This window comes from Camelus bactrianus, chromosome 21 (assembly GCF_048773025.1).
Source record: "Camelus bactrianus isolate YW-2024 breed Bactrian camel chromosome 21, ASM4877302v1, whole genome shotgun sequence".
Lineage (NCBI taxonomy): Eukaryota > Metazoa > Chordata > Mammalia > Artiodactyla > Camelidae > Camelus > Camelus bactrianus.
Window position 1 is genome coordinate 15,666,618 of NC_133559.1, and position 16,364 is coordinate 15,682,981.

The window sequence follows — 16,364 nt, forward strand, 5'->3', positions numbered from 1 at the left end:
TGGGACGTAGGGTGGGGACAATGTGACTAATGGGGAAACAAGGCTTGGTGATCAGGGAAACGGGGGGAGGGGCAGGCTGGGCAGCTGAGGGTGTGTGCAACATAGTGCTTGCCCCAGGAAGTTTCTCCAGTGGGAGAGATGGGGTAGAAAAACAACCCTTCTCACATCACAGGCTTCTTAGGCTGTGTGTGCACATGGTATATAACAGTGTGTAGATACTACAACACTCCGTGTGTATATCTGACACAGAATTCACTTGGGCCCCTTATGAACATGCTACATCTCTGTGGATCTCTATGGATTTTTATAGTGTGTACATGTACATATGTACACACACACACACACCATATTCACACACACATTTACTCACACTCAGAAGCAGAGATCTTGTAAGTATGATGTGTGAGCTATCTCTTCTCAGCCATCTGGGATTTGGATGCAGCCCAAATCTCGGGGAAAGGACTGGCTTGGGGCAACGTGACTCCTTTCTCTGTTATCAGTAGACCTTCATTCAGTTCAGGTGACTCTGCAGAAATGGCCAAGGCTTGGGTTATGAAGACTGAGCATGGGCCTTCCTATCTGGATTGGGATTTGGAGATGTAAGTGCCTCCAGCTTTGGAGTTTGGGAGCTTGGAGTGGGGGTAGCTGTAGAGAGAATCTGGAAAGGGGTAGGTTTCTGCTCATGGAAAAGATGGAAGTCATTTAAAAGCAGCCCCCAGGCTGGGTGCAGGTACCAGCCTCCGAATTCAACTGGCAGAACCTGCCAGCTCTCTGGGGATCTGCTCAGGTTGGTTGGCCTGATGGGGAAGGTTCAGTGGGAAGGGTTAGAGATGGGGAAGGTTCAGGGCTGGAGGAATGGAAAGAGGACTTGTCATTCCTCAATGGCCTTTTCCTATTCTTGGTGTTGAAGAAAGATTGGGAAATAAAGAATGAAGGATGTGGATGGTGAGGAGGGGCAAAGGAGGGAAGAAAGACACTAGAAGGGCTTCTCAACCCTAGTCTCCCATTAGAATCATCTGGGTGACTTTTTAAAAACACCAGTGCCAGGCTCTACCCCCAGAGATTCTACTGTAATGAGCTGGGGAGGGGACCAGGAATGTTTTGGGTTTTTTTTTGTAAGCTCCTCAGGTGTCTTTAATGTGCATGTGGCATTAGCTAAGAAGACAGCACCAGAACAGAAGGAGAAGTCTAGGTCTCAGATGATCAGGCTGGAGCTGACTGGCCAAGCCCCACCATGCACATGAAGGAGAAGGGGAGGACTGGTGTGAGGGTCGCAGGGTATGGGGAAGATTCTTAGAGCTTCTATCTGAACAGTCAAGCCTCTGCTGATGTGAGTGGCTTTATAGTCTCACTAGCTGGTGGTTTCTAACCTCATTTCTGGTTGAAAATCTGTTTGAGGTGGAGGTGTTTGGGCACAGGGAGAGAACCTCCCCCCCTCCTTATTTTCTGTGACTTCAAAGAGGAATAATTCACTGTGTCCTATGGGGCCAAGAAGACAAATTCTGGGGCTGGATGCTTCAAAGATGGGAATGGATTTTCTGCTGTATAATAAATACATACTTCATAAATCGGTCAATCAATCAGCAAGGCAATAAATAATGTACACCATTCTTGCCCTCTTAGGGTGGTTCTCCCCTCACCCCATTGGTTCTAGTGACTGACCCTTTGCCCTTGGTCACCTGAAGGCACCCAGCTTGGCCATGTAGGGGAAATAGAACAGCTTTGGCCTTGGCTTTCCAAGGATCAGAGAAATCTAGAGAGAGTATTAACATTGGCTACCCACATGAAGAAGGGAGAAAGAGGGGAGATGTGTATTCCCTTTGTTTCCCACCTGGAACTGTAGGGAAGGAAGGCAGGTTTTGGGAACCAATGCTGGAACATTTTAGATACCTGAAGTCCAAGCTGACCAGCTCTTCATCCTAGCTTCACTTAGTGGATTTGAGATCTGGAGGGACCCACTCTTTCCACACAAAGAGATACAACAGGCACAACTCCCACCTCAACACAGCTCCCCAGGAGCCACCCAGCCAACCCAGCCAGCCCACAGGGAAAGCTGCATGGCACACGGTGGGATGGGAGGGGGTACGGGTCACGGGATGAGGGGATGGGAGGATGGCGAGGAAACAAGTAGGATGGCACCCATGTTAGTGGGAAATCAGCTATCCAGGGCTTCAGCTTCTGGAGTTCCCAGCCACTGCTCTTTTCCTCTTTAGTCTCTGCCATGTGGTTCTGCTCCTGGGTGTGCCTTGTCCTACTAGGTGACCTGTATGTGGACATGGAGACATGTAAATAAAACGGGCATTAAGGCAGTGACCAAAGAATGTCATTCCATAAAATCAGATGTTCAAAATCTGGGCTCCATACATAGATTGCAAGGGGACAATGACCCTGAAATTTTATGCAAAATTGTAAGTGCTTATTTCCATATGCATTGCTCTATCAAGATGGTCTATAGCATTTGTGTGTTTCTTAAAAAAGGATTAAAAGCTAAAATAACGCTAAGGGATTCTAGATTGTCTAGGGATGTATCTCATCAGCAAGGCACAAAAAAATCTACAGAAATGGGTGGGAATTCCAGATGCCCCACCCCACCCCCATGGCCTCGTTTCTCAGCATCCAAAGGCACAAGGTGATTTGCAAGAACCAGAATCCCTGTGGCTTACCCAGTATTCCTGTGCAAGACGCATACTCCAACTGTGCTAAAACTTCTTGAATGTGAGTCTATGTTATTCAATTCGAAGTTGTCAATCAGTTTCTCATTAAAAAAGAAAAATTGTTTCCACTATTTTTTGGTGTGGGTACTTGTATATATTGCTTTATGTAAGAGCTGTGGTCCTAAAGAAGAAGTAGGTGAACTGAATTTTTAAAATAAAAAGGATATATTTGAATGTACAAAAAAAGTTGCTCTCAGGAGCAACTCATTGAGGAGCAAAGGAAGCATTGGACATCTTCCTCTTTCTTCTCTGATCATGTTCTTTATGTTTTGCATCATTGGATTGTTGATATACTGGGTTTGCTTACAGGGATGTACTGCCGTGATGACACAATGAGTTTTTAAATTACAAATGAACACTGTTGCATTTTCAGGTTGTATGTATAGTTTCAGTTTCAGAAAGTAAACCGATCCAAAATTCTTACATAGATGGTCAAATAAACTCATTCCAGTTGTTTGAAGTTTGTAGACAACCCCATGATACAAATGGGGACCTGATAACCTAGAAGCCATTCTAGAAACTGTCCCTCCATACACCCTGTGCTCTGGAGTAGCTGTCATACTCTATTATCAGTGAATGCCAGTTCTCCTTCCTGCCACGAGCGACTGGTCAGAGGCACTGATTGTGCTAGGCTCTGCCAGCCTTTTGATGTCTCGCACGGCACAGAGTGAGACATGATGGATGACGGGGTGGGGAACCATGTGAACACATGTGCGCAGAGGTTTTGAGACAAACTCACAGAGTCAGTCTGCTGCTCATGGACCACACTGAAGAGATGCCTGTGTGCAAAAGTCACATCGTCATGATGACTGCTTTACATGACCATTATATTCATTATCATATTATTCACATTGTATTAATTCTACAATAAGGGTGCTTTTGGGTTGGCGTAATTTTTGTACAGAAAATATCTTAACTGCGTGGTTGAGCTCCATCTCTCAGTTTCCCCAGGGCAAAGCAGGGTAAGTTCAGAGCCCTCTGTCAATGTGCTCTCACAAGCCTAAAAACTTTAAGGGGGTGACTGTGACTCTAAGAACAGGTTTTCCCATTTCACAGTTGGAAAAGAGTAGGTGACCTGCAGAAGAGGACCTGCATGATAGTCAATTCAAAATTAGGCTTCCGGGGTCTCAGATTTCCTGGTTCATGAGACCATCCTGAGCATTTGAAATAAGCTTGGGAAATGTCTCCTTTACTGAAGAGGAAAAGACAAGATTGTTCTGGCTGCAGAAAGTTTGGAATCTGACTGAGTTGAGAGCTGTGTATTCTGTCACAACAAATTCCCTATTTCCTTTCTGATAAACGTGCCCAAAGAAGGCATTGCTTGCTGTTTGATTCTGTGAGTGGCTCTTAGGAGCAGGTATCTTCTTGCTGTTTCAGAAGATCCACGAAATTCTTTAGGTGAGAGAGTGGGTGAGTCTTTAGTCCCTGATCTCTGTGTGTGTGTATGTGTGTGTGTGTGTGTGTGTGTGCATAAGACTGTGTGTGTGTGTAAGACTGTGTGTGTACGCATGCACACTGTGCATGAAGCGGTACGTGGGGTAGTGCCTCAGTCCTTGTTCATCTGATATGCATATGCAGAGATCTTCTTTCTTTCCTAATTAATTAGAAGTAATAGCTTTCTATAGTTTCTGGTACGTGAGGGAGCGAAGTGGGAAGTAATCTAATTGGCTGTCTTGCTTTCAGAGCCCAGTTTAATGAAATAGTTCTCAGCTTGAAGTGCATGTATTATCTTTCCTGTTATTTTTCCAATTAACATTTCATTGGATCACGTCTGGGTGGAATATTCTAATTGGTTTGAAGGGTGGGGGTGACGGGATGAGAGCAGATGGGGAGATAACCAGCTGCTTCTTTCATCATCAGAGCCTGTGTGTGTCCTGATGTGGCTGTAGGTTTTCCCCGGTGCCTTTCCTGGGAAGAGCTCAAAGAGCTTGACAGAGTGCCGCCTTGTCCCCTTAGCCAACCTCACGGAGCCCTTGGGCCAGAAGCTCAACGTCCCCTCACAGGCAGACTGAGGGAGCACTTGCCAAGGTTCTGGGGTTCCTGGCGATGTGTGACCCCAAAGGGGAAAACGCATGGCTCCCAGAGTTTCCTGTGAGCATCACATACATGCAGACTCTGGAACATAGCAGACGCCCCTGTACATACTTGTAGAAAGACTGAGTGCCCAGAGGGGTCTCACAAATACCCTCCCATACCTGCCCCTCTTGTGAAGAGAATGATGCACAGAGGATGGTATGAAGCAGGGCTGGGGCTGGGGTGAGGCAAAGCAGGCACCTAGGGCAGACCCTGAAGGGGGCTCCCCCACTGCCCAGCAGGTGCAGAAGCAGTGTTTGCAAACAGGAGTGAGTGCCTTCTTAGAGTTTCCAGCCAGACATCCTGATTGGTTCACACTAGCTCTGGGCCTGGCCTGAGGCAAAGCATCCCATCCTCCTTTCTGACTCCTCCCCGTTCCCAGTGATGCCAAGTCTCAGCCAGTCCGAGGCCAGCCCCACACTCAGCTCATCTCTCCATTCAAACGCTTCCTGTGCCTGTCAGAGCCCCCTCACGCTCCCCAGGGAAGTCTGCGTGCAGCGGGGCCACTGCTCTCTGTCTTGGCCCTCTCCCCTCATTGCTGTAATTCAGATGCCTCTTTTCCCTTCTCTCAGGCATTACTGCACCCAGCATTCAGCTGTTTTAAGGGTCAGGTCGCGTTTTCTGGGTTGGCCAAGGACAAATGGGAGCCTGGAGGCAAAGAGTCTCCTTTGCGTGGCCACATGGCCTGCTGCCCTGAAGCCTGGCTTCATGCTTGTCTTGGTGAGAAGAGCTAGCAGGTTCTCTTCAGGGAACCACTTTCCAGTTGGGCCTAATTGCCTCTCTGCAGAGAGCCTGTGGCTAGGACCCAGCTGGGAAGAAGGCACAGACTGGGGTGTGAGAGCAGGGGGCCTTGAGAGTAGCCCTGAAGCAAGCTGTGTGGCTGGTCCAGGCGGGGCCAGGCGGAATGGCGCCACAGCAGGCGAGGCAGGCAGAGAGAGGGGCCGTAGCCAAACACGCCTCTAGTGTGCTGAGACAGCCTGGGGATGGAAGGCAGCGTGGGAAGACATATTTCCTCTTTTTATGTGCACCCACATGACCAAATATATAATGTTTCCTACAAACTGTGGAGTCCCAGCCAAGATCCAGGGCATCAGAAACTGTGTAGGGGCAGACAGGTTAGTGGGGACCCACATAAAAGTGTATATATGCATCATAATCATTATTACTTTCCCCACTGTCTGGCCTGAGCCCATGACAGGAAAAATGTAGCTGTCCCCGGCTGGCTTCTACAGCAGGCTTAAACTGGGCAAATCGTGCTGGGATTTCAAGTCTGGCCCAGATCTGATCAGCCTCTTTTCCTTTCCAAAAGGCCTCTTGGAGTTCCAGCTATAACTTCTGCCCAGGGCTACTTTCTAAAGGACTATGCAGTGGGTCTCCTTTCTTTCCTTAACTGCCAGGGCCCAGGCCTCTCCATCAGGGTGTCTAGGGGCAGAGGGAGCTCAAAGCCCCCACCCTCTCCATTGGCAGGGAGAGTGGGCTTCCCTGAGAAGTCGATGGGGCTTGAGGACCTGCAACCAGCCCTGGGCCCCATGGTTCTACTGACATGACAATACCTTGTATCAGGTGGCACTTGAGACATTTTGGAGTGTTTCCAGGCATCATCCTGCTGTGCCTTCCTGACTGTGACGTTGGCTGGCTGTGTTAGTAGCTCAGATAACAAAGGAGGAAACTGAGGCTAAGATGAATTACATGATTTGCTAAAAGTCTAGTCCCCCAGCTGGGTTTAGAAGATACCAAGTCATGCTGAGGTCCTGGGCTCTGGCCTGCTACCTCAGAGCACGCAAATGGGCCTCCCTTCCAATGTGGAAGAGAAGAGAAATCACCTGAAGGCACAGAGCCTGAGGTGGCAGAACCCAGACTCTGCAGGAGAATTTCATCTGTGCATCCAGAGATTGGCGAGAAAAGAGTCTCTTTCCTAGTCGGTCAGCCCTGCCCACAGAACAGCAGTGGCCGGACAGGCAGAGAAGGACGCCTGCATTTATCTCACTCGGGAGAAAGTGCTCCGTGAGAATGGAGCAAAGGTGTGGAGCCAGGAGACTGAAACTCAAGTCCTCAGAGCACCCCTGATATTAGCGTGTCCTTGGACAGATCACTTGACCTTCAAAATCCCTCATCTATAAAATGGCGATATAAAGCAGGTCTTACAGGATTGCTGAGAATGAAATGACCAAATATTTATGTCTGTGCTATGCAAACCACAACATACTAATCAAATGGGAGTTATTATTAATAACAGTAAGAACAGAAAGATTGGACTGATACTAAGATTTTCTGTCTTGAATAGAGGTGTTTTCTACTCTATGAAAAGGAAAATAAAAACCTCTGCAAACTGTGAAGCACTGTACATCTCAAAAGAATTGTTAGGGGGACTGAGGTTAGTTAGTGATGGGTTAGTTAGTGGGGGAAGCGTGGCTGCCCACGGTGAGCAGCGGCACTCCATCTCCCCAGATGCATTTCTGTAAAAGAGTTTAAGGATGGCCAAATAACCTCGGCTGTCCTCTGGCCACTGAGCTGGCAACTCTACTGAAGGCCTTCCATAGGCAGATGTCCTACCAGGGAAACTGGAACCAGATGTACTCAAGATCTCAAAAGAAATTAATGGCAATAAGACTCTGGGGTAAAAATATCTATGTGCACTGAGCTTGCTCACTCTGCTCCCTTTCTATCTAAGGATCATTTAGGCTTAATTATAGAGTTCAGGCATTCATTGGGTTTTTGATTAATTTTCTTTTCAGCTTGAAGCGTGTGTGAGTGTAGTGGGTCTGTGAGTGTGTGTGTTTACATCTTTCTTTGCAGTTCCATTGGGAGTTGGCTCTGGCAATGTTTAATTGTGCCCTCAGTTTTAACAAGAACGTCCAACGTGCCAAATGGAGCTTGGAAAGCCATTGTTTCCAGTGCTTCCGCCCCACGGGCTGCTCCTGCCGCACTGAAGGACAGCGGGTGGTGGGGCCTCGCTCAGCTGGGACCTTAGCTGCGGGGTGCATGCATGCTTTCCTCCTCCTTTTGTGCTTATGGTGTTTCAGGGAGTCTGAGACCAGGAGAGCAGATTTCCCACTCCACTAATTACCAGTACTGTGCTGAGAGCTGCCGAGTGACAGACAGCTCACCCACACTGCAGCCCCTGACAGGCTTTTTTTTTTTTTTTTTTCTGGGCAAATCTCCCTGGGGATTACATGGTTTTCTGCATAAAAAAATGGTGTTCGTTCTCTTGTTTTTAATATGCCTACTTAGTAGATTGGTAAGGACTACATGACTGTGTAGGTGAAAGTTACATGCTTTCCTCCTTCTCTTTTGTGCAGGGGACAACTGGGGAGGCACCACAGTATAGTGTATTAACACAGGATTCGGGGCCAAGCAGCTCAGTTTGAATGCTAACTCCTGACATTTTCTATTTGTGTGCCTAAGGGTAAGTCACTTAACCCCTTAGGATCTCAATTTATTGTCCGTAAAAACTGGGGATAATAATAGTAGTATCAACAGTAATTACACTCATAAGACTGTCTGGGGATGAGAAAATGCATGCAGAAGCCTTTTGTAAAATACCCCATAAATCATAGTTCTTTTATTTTACTGCTCAGAATCGCTGCTGAGAACACGTTTTGACCTGTGAGCCATTCCTAGCACCAGGGAAGGGCGAGTTGCAAGAAGACCCATGGAATGGGAGGCAGAGGAGGAGCTAGCCTCCAACCTCCAGGTGCTGTGGGCCAAAGCAATGACCTGGGGGTGTAGAATGCTGCACAGGGCCCAGATTACGAGTTTTATCTCAAAACAGCTGACACAGATAAAAGGGAATCAGGAACAGTCTTTTTTTTTTTGGACATAACCATAAGAAGGATTTCCCCCTATAATTTAAATAATGGATTCAATTGTCTCTACTGCTAAGAGGGTGAATGGCTCAAGGACTGGTGACAGTGTTTTGGCTAGAGACAAGGGGAGAACTCTGGGTCTCAGGTAAGTGTGACCATGCCGTGAGGTGAGATATGGGAGACCGAAGGTCTTCTCTTGGCTCTGCTGCTAATTGTGATCCTACTAATTATGTGACCCTGAATAGATGAGCTAATAAACCTCAATTTCCTTGAGATCACGGAATAGAAAATCTCAAAGGTGACTAAAGAATCTACGACCTGATGAAATGCTCTTTTCCACACAGGAATTAAAAACTCTTGTGCAACCAAGAAACGGCTGTGTGCATGTGTGTTTAGAATCTAAACATAGTCTGAAGGCCACCCAGCTAAAACCTAATCAAGGCACCACACGAGCCCCTTTAAACTGATGGCATCTGGCGGGCAGACCCAGGGGCTGTCAGGGGAAGAAAGGCCTGATGGGAGGAAGGAGCTGACCCCAACAGAAATTTCAAGGTAAATCCTCTCTTGTTCGAGAGTCTTTCATTTGGCAATATTCTGACTAAGCTGAAAGGTGATGATCTAAGGGTGACAGAAAGAAAAGGGATCTTTTCCTTGTAAAGCAACTATAACTTTAAAATGATAGGCTGGAGGGCAATAGAGCATTCTGCCAGACTGATTCCAGAACTGAGAGACCCAACTATAGAGTTCTCAACAGTATCACTGACAATAATCATAACATATATTTGCACAGTGCTTTTAGCTTTTATGAGCACTTTCCCATCTATTTTTCTCCTTTTTGTCATTATTACATGATTTTCCAGAAAACTGGCCTGGGGTCATTTCTCTTAAAACTCTGAAAAGTGTGAGTTTTCAATGGGAACAAATCTAGCTAAGTATGTAGCACCTTGCTTTATAAACACAGGTATGTCCTCGAAAAAGTTATGCTATATGTAAATATAATTGTGTAAGTCATATCTTATTTTAATGGGCAGAAATTTTGTGTAGGATTTTGTAATATAAAAAATCATTTTTCTTTAGTCTTTTGTTTGTTACTATTTTAGATTTTTAAATATCATGTTGTCTTAAAGTAGGGCCACATGGATTAGAGTCCAAGATCAGTATCCACACTCCAGAACTCCATAAGGGTGACATTTAATTCAATCACAGAGAGAGACTGCTGTTTCCTACGTCAGCATGGAAAATAAGCAGTTTTCTATTTAAACTGGGGAGCTCTTTGGGGCTACCTCTCCCATAAAAAACAAGGAAGCATGGGAAAAGACAGAGGAATTCAAATGTAACAGCTGAATTATTTCTAAATGGAACACCGATGTGTCATTAATGTGCTGTTATAAATAGCTCAGCTTGCCATCAATAACTAATCTATAAGAGAGTAGCTGGTGGCTGGGGTGTGAGGTTAACACTCCATAATTTAGAGTGGATGTGTTAACCCTCTCATGTAAATAAGCACCATCCCCTGGGACTAGAACCTGAAATATATTAAACTAAATTGAATTTTTAATAAAAGTAGTAAGCAAGTCCTCCTGCTCTTCCTTCTCCATCTTCAAACTCTGATAAAAGACAGATCATTGGAGCCAACCATGGGATTTTAGTAATTATACTGAACCTCAACTCTCTCACCTCTGAAAGTAGGCTGGCCCATAAAATCCACAATGGTATTGTGAGAATTTATAATTATTTTGCATGGGGGGTTTTGAACAAGGAGGTATGTATGTATGTATGTATGTATGTATCTATCTATCTATCTACATAGCTATCTATCTAAATTAGCTCTATCAAGAATAAAATAAAAAGCTCTGTGGTGATTTAACCCAGAAGAGCTGGAAAAATCCTTATTGTAAAGACTGGAAACTTTAAAAGTTTTATACTGGCCTGACTAAAGGAAATATGGTCTCTCATCTTTATTGATTGGATCTCAGCAATACAGTTTTGCTTAATGTGAGTAGCTCAGAATTTCATTAAGTGCTCTGAAGTTAAGCTTTATGAAGCACTTTCTCACAAATTCTTAAGCAGTTAAAGTTGAACTTCTGTGAAACTGAGCTAAAGTAAACATATATATACATATACACAGTGTGGGTACTGTGTATACATAAAGGTTATAAGCACACATGCAGATATTGCTGGCAAATCTGCTAGTAATTATGCTACATACATCCTGGCCTGTGTGCTTGCATGTGTGAATGTGTGTGTGCATAATTGCACACATGTGTGCATTCTGTGTGTTCAAATAATTCAGAAACTAAAAATCCCCAAAGAATAAAAATACTATTCTTACTTGTTGAAATATCCTTGAAACTCAACATGGGTTCATGGCTTATAAACAATTATCTTTTTGTAAATTTAGGGCTGGTTTTTGGAAACAGAACAGGCAGCTGTAAACAAAAACACAATTCAGGCTTCACTAAAAACACAGTGAAAGCCCCAAATATGACAGCTACTGCAGAATACAGAAACTATCTATCCAAATACTGTGATTGAGGATATTTTGAACAATCAGTTTGAAAGAGGTGGGTAGATGGAACCATTGAGAGTCACCATCGGTTAGAACCACCGTCAGCACCTTGGACAGTTCCTAGGAGGCTCTCCCTCAGAATGGAGCCCATATTTCTGTCTCCAGTTTTCTAAGTGTTTCTTTCATTCCAGTGAGTGTGCTGACGATCTGATGACTAACTAATACATGAACAGGTATATTTTGCAGTAACAAATTATTCCTTCCTCTTTCCATTGCCCATTCTCTTCACCACCTGTCTTTCATTCCACCCCGTTCCCCGGCACCCTCCAGTCGGACAGTGGGACCGTCTGTCTTACAAACACCTGCTGCAGATGTTTTCGCTCCTGCTTCTAATTGGTTCGGAAGCAGCGTTTCCCACAGGCACTGTTTAATTTCGTTTCCATCCCCTGCATCTCACAGGAAAGAAATGGTCAATAGTTCAGATAAAAGAATCATCCTGGTCAGCTCCAAAATATGGCTACTTGCATGGTAATCACAGCAAGTCTGTCAAATCAGTGATTTCTTTATTCCTAAAAGGGAGGGACTTTTCCTAAGGATAATGGTTCTACCACCCAAGGAGCAGCCCTACTCTTCACAAGCGGCTGCAAAGGCTGGCAAACCGCGAGGTCTGCTTTGGCTCAGAAACTCAGTTTGGCTCCTGCCACCCCCTGGCAACCTCACTGCGTGTCTCAGTGGCATGTGCTCCACACACAGTCAGGCCAGTCTGTTTCTACTTAGGAGGGATCACAACCAGAGGTGGCCCCCGCTTGGGCCTCCACATGAGGACCTGGGCATCGTTGGCATTGGGTTTCACTAGTGCATTTGGGGGGATGGGTTCCATCCGGCTCAGGATTCGGGGCTGCTCCTGCTGAGTCCTGCCCACCAGCCGGGCCCGTTGCCCCAAGAGCTGAAGGGGGTCCACCTCAATGTCCACCCTCATCCTCCACTTGATGGTCTGCAGAATGATCTTCTCTTTCGTGGAGGTGTTCATGGCCACCAGCCAGGTAGTGAAACTTTGGTCCCTCTTGATCCTTGTGAGCAGCGGCACATTGCTGTCACTTACTGGCACTGCCCACGTCACACTGGGGTAGAAATTGTCATTCATGCTGACGGAGAACCTGGAGATCTTGTTGGTGGGGCCAACCAGGGTCACAGTTTCTGTGGTGTTCCCGTACCAAGGGTAGCTCACCCCATCTGAGTCACTGATGGCTTTTACTCTCCCTTCCCTCAAGTCAGGCAGTTCCCAGCTTGACCTGGCAAAGCAGAAGAGATGCACAAGAAAAGAAGAGGCTGAATGAATTTTTCAAAAGCTGGAGGGGTGCCCACCATTTACTAACACGGTCAATTTGGGCAAAATAGGAAGTTCAGAGGGGAATTCAGGTCAAAAGGTATACACTGAGCTGTTTCAGGATTAAATGAGAACAAACCAAACCAAAACAACAACAACAAAAAACCAATTAAAGTTAAATTAAATTAAATTAACCAAAACAAGTTAAATTAAACCATAGCTGGTCCAACTGGAAGCAAAAAGCTCAAAGAGACATTTGTGAGACCCACAAAGAGGCACCAACTAGTTGGAATGGTGCAACTGAAATGAACTGTTTAGAGGCATTCATTTACAAGAACCACTTTCTCAGGAAGTATGAATGTGCATAAGGTTTGTTAAGAAAAGGCAGTGGTTAAAATTTGATGTATTTGGAAGGAAGCATCAGTTGGAAAGGAGGGCAAAAGGAGGTAAAGTTAAAGGTTATACCGATTTCCTAGGAAATCCCAGTAGTAGAATTTCTACTCAACAAGAGGTTTGTTTGTATTCCAGTCATTGACCAATTCAGCACTTAGATAACATAGGCATAGAAACTGATAAAACAGGAAGATAATGATCACCACTGGGAAGCCACCTCAATGTGCAAATTGTGCCATAGGCTGCCATACATAGTCTCTAACATGCTGTTCTCCCATATTTGAGTCCTGCCTGGAAGTCTAATTGCTTAGTGTAGCAAACTTGCCATTCTGGGCACTCTGTTACTCCTACTCCACGTGCCCTAATCTTAGCTCATGTCTTTCCCCCATTGCCATGGACCACTGATCCTCCTCATCATTCTTATAGGTGACGCTTATTGGTCTGTTCCAACCACTGTGTTGAGTACTTTAATTATGTTATCTCAGTTAATGCTCAAAATATCCCACAAAATAAACAAATTTTTATTTCCATTTACACAAGAGAGTATGGAGGCTTTATACACTGAGGGTTCTACAGATTGTTAAGAGATGGAGCTGGAATGTTCACCAGGAGAACCCTGGTTTCATCCATTGCTTTGATTTATGCCACTGCTCTACTGGAAATCCCTCAAGTCTGAGGCACGTTTTCTTCCACAGCCACAGACACCCCAGGTCTGTATCATTAAGGGAGGGTTTGATTTTGGAAGCAGCCAAAATTCATTATGAATTAAGCATAGTGAATAGGGAGTAGGTTTTTTTTTTTTGAAAATTTGCTTATTTTTATTTCTTCTATGTAAAAGGAGTATCAATGTGCATTTCAAGGTGGTGGCTCTTTTAGTTTTTATTTTTGCAAAAAGAGTTATGCTTATAAACTGAATGACTGGTTTATGTGGCTGATTTATCAGCTTTGATAGTAGTTTTCAAAGAAATCCCATGATATGATAGCACCATTGGAATCACTCTATGACCATTTAAGAGGACTACTTTGAATGGGATACTGGAGGCACTTCAAATTCCACATAGCCCAAACCAAACTCACCATCTCTGCCATAAACTTGGCCCTTTCCCCGTCTCTGTTGCAGGTGTTGGCCCACTGCTCACCCAGTCTGACAGGCCAGAAGTGAGGGTCATCTTCAGCTCTTCCTCTGCCCTCTCCTAGACTGCAACAGCTATTCTGTTACTGCATTCTGTGAATTTTACCCCCTAAGTGATGCTTGAATTTACTTCCATTTCTCCATCCAATTCTCACTGCCCTCGTTTAATCCAAGCCCTTAGTATTTCCTACCTGGTCAACTATAATGGTCCATAACTAGTCTCTTGGCATCCAACCCTGTTCCCTCTCAAATTCATCTTTTAGGCTGCACTGGTGTTCAAATATGATTATGTCCTTTCTATACCTAAAACCTTACAAAGGCTACTTTACATGGACATCTCTGGTATCACCTACAGGATAAAATTCAAGATCTTAATAGGACATATGTGGGCCTCTGTGATCTGGCCATCCTGTCTGCAAACACCATGCTGTTTCTCACATCTGCCCCTTTGCTCATACTGTGCCCTCTGCCTGCACTGCTCTTTCTTCTCCTACTGTCTCACTCTAACTACTCAACCTTTGAGCATCATTGCATGCAACACCTCCTTCAGAAAACCTTCTCTTCTGTGCTCCCACGCATATATCCAAATCTTTACATGTTCCAGATTATAACTATCTGTTTATGTGTCTGTCTTCCCCACTAGATTATAATTTCCTTCAGGCTTGGGGTTTTGAGGTTTTTTTGGGGGGTGTGTGGTAATTAGGTTTATTTATTTATTTATTTATTTTTGGAGGAGGTACTGGGGATTGAACCCAGGACCTTGCGTATGCTAAGCATGCACTCTACCACTTGAGCTATCCCTTCCCCCTTGTGAGTTCTTATTTTAATCCTTAGTGTCTAGCACATTATTGGCACATAGTAGACCTCAATGAATCTTTGTTGAAGGAATAAAATAAATGTTTATTTGAATTGTTTTCATTCCTATATACCTGGAGCTTGGTAGGGCTTGCATACAACAGAGCGCTTTGTCACAGTTTTACACTTAATATACTCACTCACTTAAAATAAAAAACCTAACATCAACTATTCATTTAGGATCTATTATTAGATTAGCATTATTATTAACACTGAAAGTTACATTATTTATTCTTGAGGGAGAAGTGGACAATTCACATATAAATAAAAATGAAGGAATTGGTGAAAATACATGTATTTAGTGACTATTCATGCTATCATATACCCACATATAAAAACGAGTGACACACTACAAGTGATACAGGAAGCCAGAGACAGACATTCATGTAAGGCCATGTTAGTGGGAAAGCTTTGTGGAGGAAATGAGGTGTGGAGTGTTGGGATTAAAGGGAGGCACTCCTAGGTGGGAGGTTCTGTCACAGGCAAACATGTGACATCAAGCATGAACACGGAGGGATCCCCTGGATGGGGAATCTGATTTCATGGCTGTGAGTACCATCTATGTTCTGATGACTTCCAAATTCCTACTTCCAGTCCTGAGCTCCAGATCCATATACCCAACTGCCCACTTGCTAACAACTTTATTAGAGTTACTCTTGCACACTCTCTTGCATTCCATGTACTTGCTATCAGCAAATATTGTTGATGCCACCAAGATATATCTAGAATTCAACTCCTTCTCATCACCTCTATCACCACTACCCTAGACCAAGCTAGAGTTGTCTGTCCTGGATTAACGCAATAGCCTCCTAACTGGTCTCCTTGCTAACACCTCCACTCTGCTGCCCCAGTCTATTTTCAGCATGGCAGCCACAGTGATCTTGTTAGACATATGTGCAATTGTCACTCCTCTGCTCAACATGTTTCCACAGCTCCTAAACTACTCAGAAAAAGCCCAAGTCCTTAAAAAGACCTAAATGGCCTTACAGAACCTGTCTCTCCATTTCCTTTCTGACCTCATCTGCTTCCCTCTCCTTCTTGCTCATTCTGGCTTCTGTGCTGTTCACTGAGCATGTTAGGCAAACCCCCACCTCAGGGCCTTTTCACTTACTGTTCGTTTCATCTGAAATATTCTTCCCTCAGGACCCAAAAAGCTTGCTTCCTTGCCTTTGTCATTCCCTGCTCAAATATTACGTTCTCAGTGCAATCTTTCCTGACAGCCACATTTAAAATTGCAACTTTCCGACCCAGCCTTCCCCATTCCCCATCTCTGCTTTACTTATCTCTGTAGTACTGTCTAATATACTACGTAACTTATTTACTTTGCTAATGGTCTATCTCTCCTCATCCCACTCCCTAAATGTAACCCAAAAGAAGGCAGGGACTTCCTATGTTTTATTCACTGCCATCCCTCCAGTACCTAGAACAGTGCCTGGCACACAGAAGGAATTCAAAATTATTTGTTGACTGAATAAGCATTGAACTGATCTGAAGTGAACTGATCTGAAGTGGGAGGAGACTATGAATTTCAGGTGGGATGCTGCTGCTTCTGTGA

At 44.7% G+C, this 16,364-nt stretch overlaps 1 protein-coding gene across 2 annotated transcripts in view; it reads right to left on the reverse strand.

The window, feature by feature from the left end:
* Positions 1-369: 369 nt before the first annotated feature.
* Positions 370-16,364, reverse strand: part of FAM78B (family with sequence similarity 78 member B) — an 89,342-nt gene continuing 73,347 nt past the window's right edge. For both annotated transcript variants that reach the window (XM_010953800.3, XM_074349747.1), the window contains exon 2: positions 370-12,394. In XM_010953800.3, coding sequence (XP_010952102.1) covers positions 11,872-12,394 — 523 coding nt within the window. In that variant the 3' untranslated portion in view covers positions 370-11,871. The remainder of the gene's footprint in view (positions 12,395-16,364) is intronic.